This window comes from Oreochromis aureus, linkage group 18 (assembly GCF_013358895.1).
Source record: "Oreochromis aureus strain Israel breed Guangdong linkage group 18, ZZ_aureus, whole genome shotgun sequence".
NCBI lineage: Eukaryota > Metazoa > Chordata > Actinopteri > Cichliformes > Cichlidae > Oreochromis > Oreochromis aureus.
The window spans coordinates 13,644,192-13,659,735 of NC_052959.1; the positions used below are offsets into that span (position 1 = coordinate 13,644,192).

The window sequence follows — 15,544 nt, forward strand, 5'->3', positions numbered from 1 at the left end:
AAGAGCTGCACCCACCTGACTGAACCTTGTAGTCAGAGCCAGCAATGACTTCGCAGTGAACAGAAGAGGAGGTGACAACCACCTCGTAGACTTTTCCACACTGCAGATCACTGATGGCGCAGGAGTCGGATGTCGAGTTGCAGGAGGCTCTGTGATCATCTGTGCTGCTGATGGCCCAGGCGGTGTAGTTATCTGAGCCCGGAGTCTGAGACCAGCTCACATTCATCATGTTGGTGTTACAGTCCAACTCTGCCACAACATCTTCTGGCAGGCAGGGAGCTACAGGGGAGCGTCAAAAACATAATGATACTATACTCTACATATAACAGACAAGCTGCCAAGGTGATTTGATAATCTGAGCAATAAATACAATGAAATGTTAAAAACTCAATTTTTTGTATCACCAACTTAATTTGTTCTCATAAACCTCTGTAAAAAAAAAAAAAAAAAATTACACTGTCAGGTTTAAAGTCCGACTCATTTATCAGTGGGATGCTTATCAACTGATCTGAGCTATTTTCAGAATTTATAATGATCAATACATGAAAATTAAAGTAAAAGAAGAGATCAGAGAAACATTTGTCAAACACGTCGCGTTTACTGTGCATATTTTGTCCACCAGAGGGCACTCCATAGTATCCATGTTGGCAATAAGTGTTTGAAATGCCACAAACACAACCAGCTGACCCGAGCAGAGCATGGATGAGTAAATAAATAATTATACTTAATTATACTTATGCCTGACAGCTCCATAACTAACATCCTCGGTCAAATATATCCACCACCCCTCCTCTGCACATGTCCAAGCCATCTCAGCATTGCCTCTCTAACTTTATCTCTCAAAAGCTCAAGCTGAGCTGCTCCTCTTCTATTAGATTTCTAATCCTGTCCTCCAACATCCCCTTGAAAATCCCCTTGAAACCTCTTCTCTCCAGGCACTGCCCCCTGATCCCTACTCTCACTACAGATCACAGTTAGGACTCAAATATCATTGTCCATGCAGACTGTGCCTGACTTTCACCACTTCCACTTTCACCATTGCAAACAACAGACTCAGAGCTGATCCCTGATGTAATCCCACCCCCACCGGTGTCTTACTGCCATACATTTCCTGCACCACCATCACATACTCTAATGCCACTGTCTTCCTCACAGAGGACCACAGTTCCTCCCTTTGCACCAGATCATATGCTTTTTCCAGATCTAATCAAGTCTAAGACTTGCTCTTGTAGTTTAAATGTGTTTTATCTTACCCGAGTTGAAATAAATGTCAGTGTGTTTGCTGCTGTTGCAGCTTTCTGTGGAGGCCACCAGTGTCGCAGAGTACGAGTGGCCACAGTGAAGTTTCACAGCGCAGGAGGTGTCGTTAGAGGAGCAGGATGCTACGTGGCCGTGCTCCCCTGTCACCTGCACAGTGTAGAAACCTGCACTGCTGCTTTCATCCCAGGAGAAATTCCCATTGTTTGTCCCACAGTCCACTTGGACCGTTAAGTTTGTGGGCTGACAGGGGGCTGAAAGAAAAGGAGAGCTGATGGGTTATGCATGCCCCACAAGAACTTTTGCTGCTGTTGCTATGGAAACACTCATTACCTGTACTTATTTCTATGGGTGGACTGTAACTGCTGCGGCAGTTTTCATCCTGCGCTGCAATGCGGAAAGCGTACCTTTGCCCACACAGCAGATTAGACAGAGTATGGGAAGAGTTAGAGGTGACGTTGGCTGAATGAGGGAGTGCGCCGCCTATCTGCTCATACTGTAAGACATAGATAGCTCCAGTCACCGGATCCCAAGTGAGGGTCAGTGCGTTGGCATCACAGCTGACATGACCCGTCAAGTTAGTGGGTGGACACAAAGCTAGGATGATACAGAAAGTGAGCAAATCAAATGTTTCAGTATTGTTGTTACTTTTTACTAAATCAACCTACAGGCCCCAAAACACAGAGATGCTCCTTCCAGCTTTCTCTCACCTGTCCTGAACTGCACTGCTGAGCTTGGCTCGCTCCAGCAGCCCCTGTCCACACTGACAACAGTGACAGCGTAGGTTTCCCCACAGTGGAGGTCAGTGAAATTGCATGAGTCTAAATAGTTTGAGCTGCAGGTATGAGTGTGTCCATCATCTGCCACTGCTGTTGCTATGTACATATCAGCTCCCATTACAGGAGACCAGGAGACTGTGCTGTTGCCTTCACAAGCTGGAGACACGGTGATGACACCAGGAGCGCAACGGCCTGCAGAGAACATAAGAAAAATGGTTTCCTGTTGTCTTTCTGAAATGTAGGGAGAGCTCTCCTCATGGACAATATATGACTTCAAATACCTGCTTGAAAGCTGTAGGCTGCACTTGGATTTCCTGTGCATGTCTGAGAGTAAGGTGTAACCGTAATGCTATAGGTTTCACCACAGTGGATGTCAAGGACTTGACAGCTGGTAGAGTTGGTATAGCAGTGGTGGGTGTGTCCATCCTGTGCTGTTGCTGTCACATTGTATCCTATAGCAATGGGGCTTCCCACCCACGTCACCAGGGCTGAATGATTCAAACAAAGCAGAGCAGTGCTCACGTTCTGTGGGGCGCACGCGACTTTGGAGAGAAAAGAGAAAAACATTCAATGAACAATCAGGTTACAAACACATGATGTTCAAACTGACATGTTATGAGGTTCAGATGGGAATATGTTGACATTTAGGCAAAATACACACGAGAAAATTGATGTCATTGCCATATTTTCCCTTAATGTTTAGAATGATTTGAAAGATGTAGAAACAGATATAAGCCACATTCACTAGAAAATAGAAACTAATAATAGATGAAATTAGTGAGGGTTGGCTGTCTGGCTATTTCCCCTTATTTTTATTAATTATGCTAAACTAATTTAACTCTTTTGTTTTTTCCCCCCTTTTTTCTTTCCTCACTCCCCGACCAGTTGCAGTAGATGTCTGCCTCTTCCTCAGCCTGGTTCTGCTGGAAGTTTCTTCCTGTTAAAAATGAGTTTTTCCTTCCCACTGTTACAAAGTGCTTGTTCATAGCAGGTTGCCTGATAGAGTTTTCTCTTGAACACTGAAGAATACCTTCAGTATTCAAGTACCAATAACCTTGAAGCAACTGTTACTGTGATTTGGTGCTAAATAATTGAACCTGAAATTAAAATACTACATGGGGCAGATATGAGGCCGAGTGGTGATTTCTTCTTATCTTACTCTCTGAAAGAAATAATTGCCTGTTATTTACCTGTTTCTAAGGATTCGTTGACACTTGGGCTGCTGTTGCACTGCGCCCCCTGAGCCTGGACTGTTACATTCAAATCCAAGCCACAGGGGAGATTTTCAAACACGCAGCTGGTATTTGTCGTGTGGCAGCCATCCTGATGCCCTTCTCCTTCTACCTGAGCGAGGAAACTGAGGCTTCCCGCAGGGTCAGTCCACCTGAACACTGCTGTGCTGGTGCCACAGGTATACTGCTTAGAGATGATAACTGGAGAACAGGGAGCTGGAAAAAGAGCAGTACATTGTTTAGCAGGGGGATGAAGCAAGATCACATGTATGTGCCATTTGAAGCACGCTCACCTGTGGTGATGCTGGTGCTGGTTCCAGGCGCACTGTCGCACTCGTTGCTGTGTGCAGTCACTGTAGCCGTGTAGGTCTCACTACACTGAAGATCAGTCAGTGTGCATGAAGCAGTGGCTGAGCTACACGACACTTTGTGCCCGTTTGAAGTTGTGGCGTCAACTGTGTAACCTGTAGCATCAGCCACCGGGGTCCATGACAGAGAAGAGGAATTGGTGCCACAGATCAGAGTGTTATTCATGAAAGTGGGAGGACATGGAGCTGCGAAGGAGACAAAAAGAAACATGTTTAATAAATGTGTTCATTGATTCTAAGGATTGTAAAACATCTTTGTTTTTGCTGTGTGCAGTTTCCCTACCTGTCATTATAACATGTTGGCTTGCTCCAGTGCTATTACAGGTGGCGTCCTCAGACATGACTGTGAGGTTGTAAACTTTCCCACACTGCAGCTGCTTCAGCTGACAGGAAGTCGTGTTAGTCCTGCAGGAAATATAATCATGAGATGTGCCATCCTGAGCGAGCACAGTGTGGGTCACAGCTCCGGGAGATGCAATCCAGGACACCGTGGCCACGTCTGAGCCACAGTGCAGGACCCTGGTCACGTTAACGGAGTCACATGGTCCTGGAGGAACATACATTACATGATACATGATGTGTCCCAAAATTCCAAAAATGATTTGGGAACTCATGAAATGCACAAATATATGTAAATGACACCTGTTGTGATAGTAGTTTGAATGGGAGCGCTGGTGCAGAGGCTGTTCTTGGATGCTACTGTGATGTTGTACTGAGTGGCGCACTGCAGGTGGAAAAAAGAGCAACTAAGATCTGATGAGGAGCACGTCTCAGAGAAGCCATCTGGGCCCACAACTTTAGCTGTTTGGCTGGAAGCACCAAGAGAGGAATTCCAGGAGACCAGCAGAGAGTTTGATCCACAGTCTATCACTGCTGCTAAGCTCTGAGGGGAGCAGGGTGCTGGAAATAGATATGACACACTGTAAATCCAACTGCTCAAGTAGTATCTGCATAAAAAAAAACTTATCTTAAACTATTTTGTGTATTAAATGTAAGCCACTCAACAATACAATTTCAGAGTTCATATTGCTTTTGTCAGGTTTAATACAGGCTGCACTTGTCCATTAATTAATGTTGTTGTGTCCAGAGTTGGCATGTTGGGGGTTTAAAGTAACAAATTATTGGTGCAAGCTAACATATCATGCATGCTTGCTTTATCAAAGCCTTTCTGTTTTTCTTCCAGTATGCATACGGTTTAGTTGCTCAGGTTTTGTTTTATTGAGCTCAAGCATTAAGCAAAGCGGGGAAACATGATTCCCTGACTTTTAAACAAGACAAGAATAATGTGTTATCATTTTGTTTATATATGAGCATTAATGAGTGACAGTATTAGGATAGGAGAAGTGCAGCACTGAGGGAATCATGTGACAGCCTATCCCAGCAGACCCAAAGTAAAAACTCATTTATTGGAGATAATTTATCTGAATTTCAGGAGTGGGACCACACCTCCATCAGCATGTGAGGGCATGAAATGTAAAATGCTGTACTAATTAACATTTACACAACAGTTATGTTGATTGTTATGTCATATAGTTGGTACAGAATTATCTCTTTCCTTTCTTGCTAAATATTACGATTCTAAAAACAATTGATTTTGGACTTTATCTACTTAAAAAACAATAAGGAAATCACCAGCGTTAGCTCTTCAGATAGACAAAATGATAGCTTTACAATCACCGTCATTGTTACCTGTCTGAACAGTCTGTGGAGGGCTGTGCGGTCCGTTGCAGATGCCAGAGGACGCTTCCACTGAGACATTAAGCGTCTGTCCACACTGAAGGCCGCTCAGAACACAGCTGGCACCATTAGTGTGGCAGATGACCGAAGTTATATTTCCAGCTAATGGCACAGCAGTGACACTGTAATTGAGGGATGCAGAAGAAGAGATCCAGCTGACCGTTAAGTCATTGGTGCTGCAGGACAAGTCTGTACTGATGTTCCCTGGAGCACATGGCACTGAGAGAAACAGAACATAGTGGGAGTTAATCACAAAGACTTTTCTCAGCTGAACTGTGTACTGAGTTCGATGAAGAAAGCCATGACCACATATGTATAGTGCATCAAAACCAAGGAAAATAAGTGATCTGAGATAGAGGTTAAAAAACTAACTGCTCATCAGTTTGATTGGAATGTGAAGAAGGTGTGATGCCTTGTTTAGTTTTAGTTTTCTATCTTCACTGCTAAAGTGTTTAAACCAGTAATTTGCGATGAGGCTGGAAAGAGGCAGGTCTTTAGGTCAAGTTTTTTTTGCAAGAGATGCAGTGAAAAACATTAATTTACAAATTAAATCTCAAGTCCAGTGGGTGCATTCAAGAAGAATTATTGCTGACAATATTATAGGAAATATTATATATATGTAATATTATAGGAATCCCTGATATAAAAAAACCCGGTCCAAATAGAAGATAATTTAATCTGCATATATGACTGACAGGAGTAATTGCCAGTCAAAGTCAGTACCTTGGTCTTGCCTGAAGGGGGCACTGTAGTTGCTGACACAGGTGCCATCCGTGGCAGTCACAAGAATTTCATATGCTTGGCCACAGAGCAGGTTACTCAGTGTGCAGTTGGGGCTGGAGCTGTTGCAGGTGAGGGTCTGCCCATCACTTATGGCTTCCACTGCATAGCTCAGTGCATTTGGTCTGGGGTCCCAGGACACGTGAGCAGCTCTAGCACTACAGATCAGCTGGCTGGACACTTTAGAGGGAGCGCATGGTTCTGGAGTTGGAATGAAATAAAACATCAGTAACGCTTCCAGATTCCCCAAATAAGACCCCCATTAGTGACATCAGTGGTTTAGGTCAAGGTCGTGTTACCTGTGTTCACAGAGACAGTGTGGCTCTGTTGAGTTGTACACTTGTCATCAGCTCCTGAAACACCAATTGTGTAAACCTCCCCACAGTGGAGCCCAGTGAGGCTACAGGAGGTTTTATTGGTTGTGCACTCAGACCTGTGACCTTCGCCGCTCACAGCAACAGCAGTGTAATATTTGGCACCATCACTGGCGAGCCATGACACAGGAACAGGGTGTGGAGCACATGTGCGTGTCACTGTGACGTTGGTGGGAGGACACGGCACTGAAAGGAAACGAATGAGAAGCACAATTTGGAGGATTTATCTAACAAAGCCTTGTGGGTCTATCTACATATGATCATGATAAATCTGCAGGTCTCACATGTGTCCACGGTGACCTCTCTGCTCGGCAGGCTTTTGCACCTCCCAGTGATAGAAAAGACCGTCACGGCATAGGAGCTTCCACACTCCAGTCTTCCTGTACTGCACCGTGCCTCTGTGGAATTACAGTACAGAAGCTGGCCCGTTCCTCTGGATATCACGGTGGTGTAGTTCTCAGCAGTAGTGGAGATGTTCCAGAAGACTGTCAACTCACCAGTTGTGCAGTCCACATGTGTTCTGACTCCTTCAGGACCACATGGCACTGAAAAAAGACAGACAACACCATATGCCACTCAAAATTGATACAAATGGTATACCACTGTGTGAGGGCACTCCACTCACATTGGTTAAAAGCGGTATATTAATTGCTTCATATCAGATTTTAGATATTATTTATTAACATATTTTATTAAAGTTTCAATCCATTTCAACTCATCTGGTTTAACTAGGATATTTTCATTTGTTGTAATCATTTCTTCTGCAAGATCACATATAGTGCTCTGATGAACAGATTTAATTTAAAGCGGTACTACCTGAGTCCATGCTGACCACACTCGAGGCTGACGGACAGTTTCCATCATTGTAAGTGACCGAGACGTTGTATTTCTTTCCACAAGGCAGAGAAGTTATTGTACAGTTGTTCACTGTGTTGCTGGTGCAGTTTAGCTGATCGGCGCTCTGATCTACTATAGTCGCAGTGTAGAGGCCTGTGGACTGATGGTTCTGCCAGACTATCACAGCACGATTGGCATCACAGTCTCTAAACGCCTCGATGTTGGTCGGAGGACACGGTGCTGGAGAGGAGAAAGACATTTCAGTTCACAGTAACTTAACAGGTGTTAAGTGTCTTCATCATAAATCTGCACATGAAACTGAACATAACAAATGAGGGTGGATCTCACAGAGACGTTGTTGGAGACTAACTATTATATCATTTTTAAGACTAATACTGATTTTTGGTGATTTAAAGTTTTTTTTAAGTAATTGCAAGTTTAAGGCACTTTTGCGCTGGTTTAATTTTTTAGGTATAATATATAGTATATAGTCTATACACAACACAACAGTGTTATCAATCTTCTGACCTACCTGTCATAAAAGAAACCTCCTGACTGGTGGTGCTGTTGCAAATGAAATCCGTGCCAAAAACACTGGCGGTGTAGTTCTGTCCACATCTCAGGCCATCAATCATACGGGTGCTGTCCATTGACATGTAGCTGAATGAATTGCCATGTGCATCTTGAGCGAAAATGACGTACAATATAGTGCCGCTGCTTTCCATCCAATCAAATGTTGCAGAGTTTTGGCTGCAGTCCACTGATACTGTGACATTGTTTGGGGTGCAGGGAACTGAAAAAAGAGGAAGATATTTGTGTCTACTAATCTCTGCCACCTGGTTTAGCAGTGTGACATCTCGGGAACTATGACAATTTCAAACAGTGACTCAATACATACCAGTCTGTGCAACCTCTCCCAAAACTTGGGGAGAGGAGCAATTGTTATTGGAGGCAACAATCCACACGCTGAGGTGTTCACCACATGGCACATTGGTAATTTCACAGCTGTTGGAGGAAGTTGTGCAGTTGTAGCTTTCTTTAGTGTTTCCCTTTGCTTCTACAAAATAGGAAAGAGCTCCAGCAGCAGAGTCCCAGTTTATGACCAGCCTGTTAGGGTCACACTCAGATGACCTTCTCAAGTTAGTTGGGAGACAAGGAGCTAAAGAGAAAAATGGAGAAAATTTTGTATTTCGTTCTTTTCCTTTAATTCAAAGTGTTTAAAAAATAACTAAACTTCACCAGTTGTTAGAGCAACCAACCACAAAAAGCTTCAGTAATCACATTTTAGAAAAGTCACAACAAACGCTGTAAGAAAAACAGAACAAATCCTACTCACAGGTTTGAACAATCACAGGTTCAGTGATGTCGGTGTTACACTGTAAGGTGACAGCATACACACGGTACGTGTAGTTCTGAGCGCACACCGCATCAGTGAAGTAACACATGGTATCTCTTGTTCGACACTCCGTTGACATGCCATTGCTATCCACAGACGTCGCCACGTAATAGAGGGTGTTGTCGGTAGGCGTCCAGCTGAAGATGACTACATTGCTGTTGCAAGTGTATGAAGCCTGAGGATTTGCTGGGGCACAGGGGACTGGGGGGAAAAAAACAAATTAAGGATAGGAGGATAAGATAAGTGCACCTCTACATCCCTTCCATCCTGGCATTATAAAAAAATTCTTGAGATGACACGATGAGTCATTTTGCATATTTACACAATGCATTTTTCCCCTTTTCACAGTAATTTCATGACATAAATGACACTCTCATCGTGACTCGTTCATATATCATTTAGTAATCAAAAATGACACACAAAAAAGCTTAAATTGTGTAGACATGATAAAAGAAATATGGCTAATGAACAGTAGCTTCTACGTATTTGCAAGGGAATGGGGTCACTGATGGCCAAGGGTGTTGGTGGCCAACAAAGCCAGCAGTGACGGCCCTTGAAGAGCTAAGTTCATAATCGTAGAACCATTAACATTTATTTATTTTTTATGAATAAAAATATAAAAAGTGACTATTTTCCCTGATCACCTCAACAACTCTGGCCACTGTTCATCCATAGTGAGTGTACTCAGATAGGAACATGACTCTGGAGTCTGCCAACACTTTTGTCAAACTTCTGACCAATGATAGCTACGCCGAAGTGAGTTGTTGAGGATATCTTAAAGTTTTCAGATGTTGCTGCTGCTGTTAGCCTCTGTTAGCTGCTGTTAGTCGGCGTTATGAAACATTGTTTGAAATGCATGCAACTTTGTTTAGAGTCTTAGTGCATAAACTTGCATACATTGTGAGAATGTAATCAAACTGTTTATTAATGGGGAAAGTGTGATTGTTAGGAAACTTGAGCAGCTTCCAGAAACTGGTGCCTGCTCTTATGTATTTTTAAAGGATTCATTCTAAGTTTATGAGAATGTATCAGTTTGTCAAGAGATTTAATTACATATGAATCTATGCATATTTATCCTTGTTTGTATTAAATAGCCTCAAAAAATATCGATTTCACCTTTAACATCAAGCAGTCTACCAAATTCCTTTTTTCATTTACATTAAATTAATCATGTCATCAAAGCAGCTTGAAGATGGTGTACAGTACATGATTGTGTATCTCCTTCACCTATTCATGTTTCAGACTGATCCTATATATGACTTTTGAAAACTCCCTAACTTCAATAGGCTGTAAAGAGCTTTTGAATAACTGGTGTTGGATGGCAGGTCTTATTAGATAACATGAACTTGTGACTTGCTGCTCAGGGGCAACAAAGAGCAAAGGATACCATGGAAAGAACCTAAAAAGTCAGACCTAAGGGTACAGTTTGTTATGAAGAGATTACACTATGCAATCTACAGAAAAAAGAGAAGGTGGGAGTATGCTTGAAAACATACAACAGTATACAGGTGACAGGCGATGAGCCTCAGAGAAGGCATATTTGTTTTCACAGCTGCTGCCCTCACCTGTCTCAAACATTGAAGATATGTTGGAGGTGCTGCTGCAGTTCCCAGAGAGGGCTGTAACACGGACCTTGAACTTCTCACCACATTTTAACATGGAGATCCGGCAGCTAGTGGAAGCTGATGTGCAGTTACTAGAGGCACCAGTTCCATCTACAGCTGTGGCTCTGTACAAGCTGGCCCCAAACACCAAATCCCAAGTTACTGTCACGCTGCCACTGGAGCAGCTGTAGTCCACTGAGACTGTCGTCACTGAATTAATAGCTGAATAAAGTAAAGAAAAAAATGTACAAAATGTAAACAGCTGATATAATTATGTTGCAGAAGTCAGCAAAAGCTGTAAATATTGGTAAATAAAAATATTCTTGGATTCCTGTTGGCGTGTCATCCCTAACAGCTCAAACCCAAACAAAATACTCTGATTGAGCTCATTCACAAATATCATCATGATGCAGGTAATAGTTTGTATATTTCCTCATCATTAATTAAAACAGGGAATCAGGCCAACGCTTCAATGGCTCTGGTAGCAAATACTTTTCTATGCTTTGTCTGATTTTGAGTTCATATTTTTAAACAAGAGAAGAGAAGGGAAATAGACAAATAATTGATGTTGCACAGATACTCACTAGAGGTAGTGTGTGTAACATTAGCAGCCTCCCCAGACACCAAGAAGAAGTTGAATGATGATACTCCCACTGTGTAGGTGGAGCAGGGCTCCAGATTACTTATATCAAAGAATGTGGTGGTGGTGTTTCTAATGACTGGCGTGTTGCTGGGGTTTCCATTATCACTCACAGCCACTTGGTACAGCAGGACTTTATCCACTGAGCTCCAAGTCACTAGGGCTGTACTTCTTCCTGTTGCTACTACTTTCACATTAGTTGGTGGCTGCACCACTTCCAACAGAAAATACAGGTGTTAATCAATCATTTAGAAGTGATTATGTATATTTTATGTGTACGTGCATCCTCTGAAAAACCATCAAAACCAGCTGTTTGCATGCACTTACACGTCGTTTTTATCCTTGTGTTACTTAGGTCACTTCTTCCAGCATTGTTGGAGGCGTAAACTATGCAGCTGTATGTTGTAAAGGTATTCAAATCATCAATTTGTCCCCTTGAAGCTGTAAAGGTCTTAGTGAAGTTCTGTGCAGGAGATTTAAAGAACTCTTCCACAATTACAGTATAGTTAACCGCCCCCATCACACTGGTCCATTCAAACCTTATCGAAGTACTTGACACAGCTTCAGACAATGTGATCTGAGGTGCAGCAGGCACTGGGGGGATGTAGAAGAAGCTGCTCAGCATTATTTTATTTACTTTACTCTTCAAAGAAAATTGCTTTGTTTATTTAACTGGTTTAAAACGTGTCCCTACCTGTCATGGCTGTTTTAGTGTCTTTGCACACAAGATTCCAAAACAAAAGGACCTTCAGGGTGATGTCATAGACATATCCAGGTCTTAACCCCTGTACCACCATCTCTGTGCTGGTTGGTGGCGGCATCACCATCAGTGGGGAAATAGTGGTGGAGTTCACCACTCTGAAGTCCAGTACATAAATTGAACCACTGCTGTAGGTGCTCCATACCACTTTAAAGGATGATGCTGAAGGAGATGTAACTGACAGAATATTGCATCCTGAGAAAAGACAGAAAATTTATGTATTATGTTTCTTTGTGGCACACAATAAAGCAGATGCAAAGTGCCTGAAAGAATACTTTTTTACTCTTTTTTACTCAGTTTTAACACTTTGACGGCTTTCTTCAAGCCTTTGTTAAGCACTTTTAATCTGACATTCACATGGTCAAACTCCTAATGGAGGCAACTCAGGGTTCAGCATTTTGTCCAAGGATACTTTGACATATAGGTTGGAAAACCAGGAATTGAACCACCAACCTTCCAAATAGTAGACCATCTGCTGTATCATTTTTGGGGGTGACCCCCAATAATGAAAGTAATAATAAACTAATAACTATCATACTTCCAAATGATTAAAACAAAACAAAACAGGTCATCATTATTAAGAAGCTCTTCTTCAATGGCATTCAAAATTCACCAAAACAACCAAAAGCATCCCATAAGAAGTTATTCTGCTCTGCTGGCAAACATTCAGTTTGATGTTGAAGGGATATTCTCAAGGAAAAATTCCATATATGTTATACGAAAAAAAGAAGTGGGAAAACAACTGTAACATATAAACATTCATATTAATATCAATATTAACCACTTGGCAATGGAAAAAGGACAAAAGACCTACCTGCAGCCTTAACCTGGGGTACCTTAAAAAAAGGATAAACTGTTTAGAAACTACCTCAAAATTCTGCAATTACCTAAAAACATAAATTAAATGGCAATAAAAAAAAAATCAAACTGCATAATTACCTGCATGAGCGACAATATGGCAACAGAAAAATAAAGCAGCCTCATCTTATTCATAGTAAAGGTCAGGATTACGGTATGTTACATCTGAGCAGTGCACAAAGAAGCTCCTCTGAAGTCTCTACAGGCTGCACACTGTAGATTAACCCCATGGCAACCAATCAGGAGATCCTAAACGAGGACAAGTGAAGCCCCTGGGCTACCTGTCATCATGATACAAAGTACAGTAGTCAGTGGTGGTGGTTAAGCAGGGAAACTACCCTCCGTGTGGCAGAGAAAATCGATGTTTTTTGTATGAAAAAAACAAACAGAACTTTGAAATCAAAATGATCTCAAGCAGCTGGTGAAGAAAGTGGTAAACAGATAAGAAGGTCATTATAAAGATAGTTAGGAGTACAGCCCTGTGTAGCATCATCTGAATGTAAAGTGTAACATTACAAAGTGAAACACAAAATGTTTAGACTTCACACATATTTTTAAAATATAGAGTAGGTCCTACAGTAGGAACTCAATGTGACCAAAGTCAGCAAATCTTTTACAGATTTTTATTTATTTTTTATATAAAGAAATAAAAACACGAACAGATTATATATACACTGTATAACCAGTACATTTCTTTTTGTTATAGTTGTTGTTTTTTAGTGGGTCCAGTCCCCCTCAACAAGGAGGCAAGTGTATTTTACAGAATGTCAGGAGAGATGTTGTGTCAATCTTCGGGTGCTTTTTGCCGGATTAGGTTGGTTTTGTGCCTTCTCTCTTGTGGCAAAGGTGTTCTGTTCCATTCAAGCAATAGTCTCTATGTCATTTAAAAGTACAAGCCAGCTTTTTCTTTAGAAACCTTTGTGTAAGTTTGGTGGCATGTTTTGGGTTTTCATCATGAGACGATACTTCTATTCTTCCAGGATCATCATTTAGCCAGTCAGTGCCTGTGGCCACAGGCATTCATGGTACCATCTAAAAATGTCATCTCCTCAACAGTCTGTTGTCACACTTCACTTCCATCTCTGTTCTTCTCTCCACATCCACAACAAATAGGTTTGTGCCAAAAAGAAAGAAGGCAGTTGTCTGTTGTTGGTCCATCCATCAGCAAATTGGATTTCTACTGAAAAAAAGTTGAAAGTTGCAAAAAAAAAAAAAAAAAAAAAAAAAAAAAAAAATATGCCCCCGTTTTGGTCAGTGCTGTCCGAGCTTTTTTTAAAATGTATTTTTTAACTTGAAATCCTGGTGGCCCTCCACATTCCAATTATTATGCTGTTTTTGGTCTATTTAAAGCAAAATTCCACATTACAGGAACTATCCACGCAGTTTTAATGTTCCCACATTGAAACATTAAAATAAAATTTAAATTATCCTCTGATAATTAACAACTATCAGAGGAACCCCTAAGATTAAATTATGTATACCCCAACATTGTGTATCCCAACATTTATAAAGTTGCGTAAAAGCCTCACTTTTAGACATATAACCTACTAGTGGTTACAAAAACATGCTCCCTGTAATAGAAACAAAGCTAAATAAATTGAATTGTATCAGCCAATAAAGTTTGAACTTATAAATAAAAATATTTTACAAAAATAACATTGTAAAGATAACTACTCCTCATGAGGAAGCCATGACTTGGTTACCATCAGTGCATCCCTACAGGGCTTTTCTGTTCATAATATGGAGGCGTAGTTTAGTCTATTGTGTCATATAAATGCATGTGATAGCCTGTTGTGTGTTTTAGCGTAGGCTGGCATCTCTGTCTCCTTCCTTAGCGCCTGTGTTTTCTTTTAGTGTAAAATCCCCGGCTGGATGAATCCAAAACCTCATGCTGAAATGTATCCGGTTTAGAGTTGGGCAGCTTTTGTTTGCCACATGCGTGAGACATTCTTCAGCACATGTGTCATTTCAGCCAAGTAACTGTTCGTGAAACTCCACCCTTCTGATTTATGGGCACCATTATTCGTTTCATGGGCAATGCGCTGAATGTGGATCGCTACAGAGCATGTTTAGGAAGAAGAAACAGATAAAATACAACTTTTATTTTAATAATGAAGAGTGTAGGGAGTGAGAGAAAACGATTTCTCCACTGCTAAATTGGTCAGGGAACACATCTTCCAAACAAATGATAGTCTGTCTCTACTATCTAATACCTGCCCTGGGCTGGTGTGAGCACGGGTACAGCTGCAGAAACACATCAAGTGTCATGCTCCTGGGTGAATGACCCAGCATTTCGAGTTTTGGGATGTTTTAAGTTTCAGTTCATGAGTTGTTCTTTTGGATTTTGCGATGTGGTTTATGTTCTAGCTCTGTATCCAGTCCTTTCAGTATAATATTGTTTCCTTGTGCTTCTTATTTCCCTTTGTTTCCAGTCTGTGTTTGTCATTAGGATATGTAACCTTGAATTATCCTCTTTTGTGTTCCTTTTCTTTCTCCCAAGTCTGTTTATATCTTGTCCCTGTGCAAAGTTCAGATGTCTTAGTTTGGTCTCACTGTTTGTTACTTCCTGCTTTATTTTGATAGTCCATTGTCCTGTGTGTTGTGTTTAGTTTTGCTTTGTTTTCTGATACCTTTCAGCCGGGCGTGTTTATATCATCTACGTCTCCCTTTGTTGCATTGTCTGTCATGCTGTGTGAGCATTTGTTCTGTGTATCACTAGTTAGTCCTCATGCTGTCCCCAGCCTTTGTTATATTAACTTTGTAAGCTCCAGTAGAAAAGCTGTCTTTGAATTTTAGACCTTGTCTTCCGAGTCCTGCAATTTGCCTGCGACACAGCGAGCCTTGACATCATGTTACTTCATCACTGTGCATCTGTATACCAGACCGTGCACAGTGATGAAGTATTCAAGGTAAACAATTAAT

The 15,544-nt window shown here is 41.5% G+C and overlaps 1 protein-coding gene and 1 long non-coding RNA gene across 2 annotated transcripts; both read right to left on the bottom strand.

The window, feature by feature from the left end:
* Nucleotides 1-1,438: 1,438 nt before the first annotated feature.
* Nucleotides 1,439-7,353, bottom strand: LOC120434385 (fibronectin type III domain-containing protein 7-like). The gene is made up of 12 exons (XM_039602419.1): nucleotides 7,344-7,353; nucleotides 6,812-7,072; nucleotides 6,453-6,713; nucleotides 6,097-6,354; nucleotides 5,326-5,592; nucleotides 3,920-4,183; nucleotides 3,562-3,822; nucleotides 3,227-3,469; nucleotides 2,318-2,578; nucleotides 1,968-2,228; nucleotides 1,665-1,854; nucleotides 1,439-1,511 (listed from the first exon to the last, which is right to left on the bottom strand). Exons 1-12 carry the CDS (start codon nucleotides 7,351-7,353, stop codon nucleotides 1,439-1,441), a joined length of 2,610 nt encoding a protein of 869 aa, XP_039458353.1.
* A 4,432-nt stretch (nucleotides 7,354-11,785) lies between these two features.
* Nucleotides 11,786-12,792, bottom strand: LOC120434348. The gene is made up of 3 exons (XR_005609060.1): nucleotides 12,704-12,792; nucleotides 12,579-12,600; nucleotides 11,786-11,959 (listed from the first exon to the last, which is right to left on the bottom strand). It is a non-coding gene; the product is annotated as an uncharacterized LOC120434348 (long non-coding RNA).
* Nucleotides 12,793-15,544: the final 2,752 nt, after the last annotated feature.

Coding starts and splice junctions, on each gene's coding strand:
- LOC120434385 (XM_039602419.1), bottom strand. Junction 6,714..6,811: donor AGAGGTCACCGTGGACACAT/GTGAGACCTGCA, acceptor GTTTCCTTTCAG/TGCCGTGTCCTCCCACCAAC. Junction 6,355..6,452: donor CACTGTCTCTGTGAACACAG/GTAACACGACCT, acceptor TTCCAACTCCAG/AACCATGCGCTCCCTCTAAA.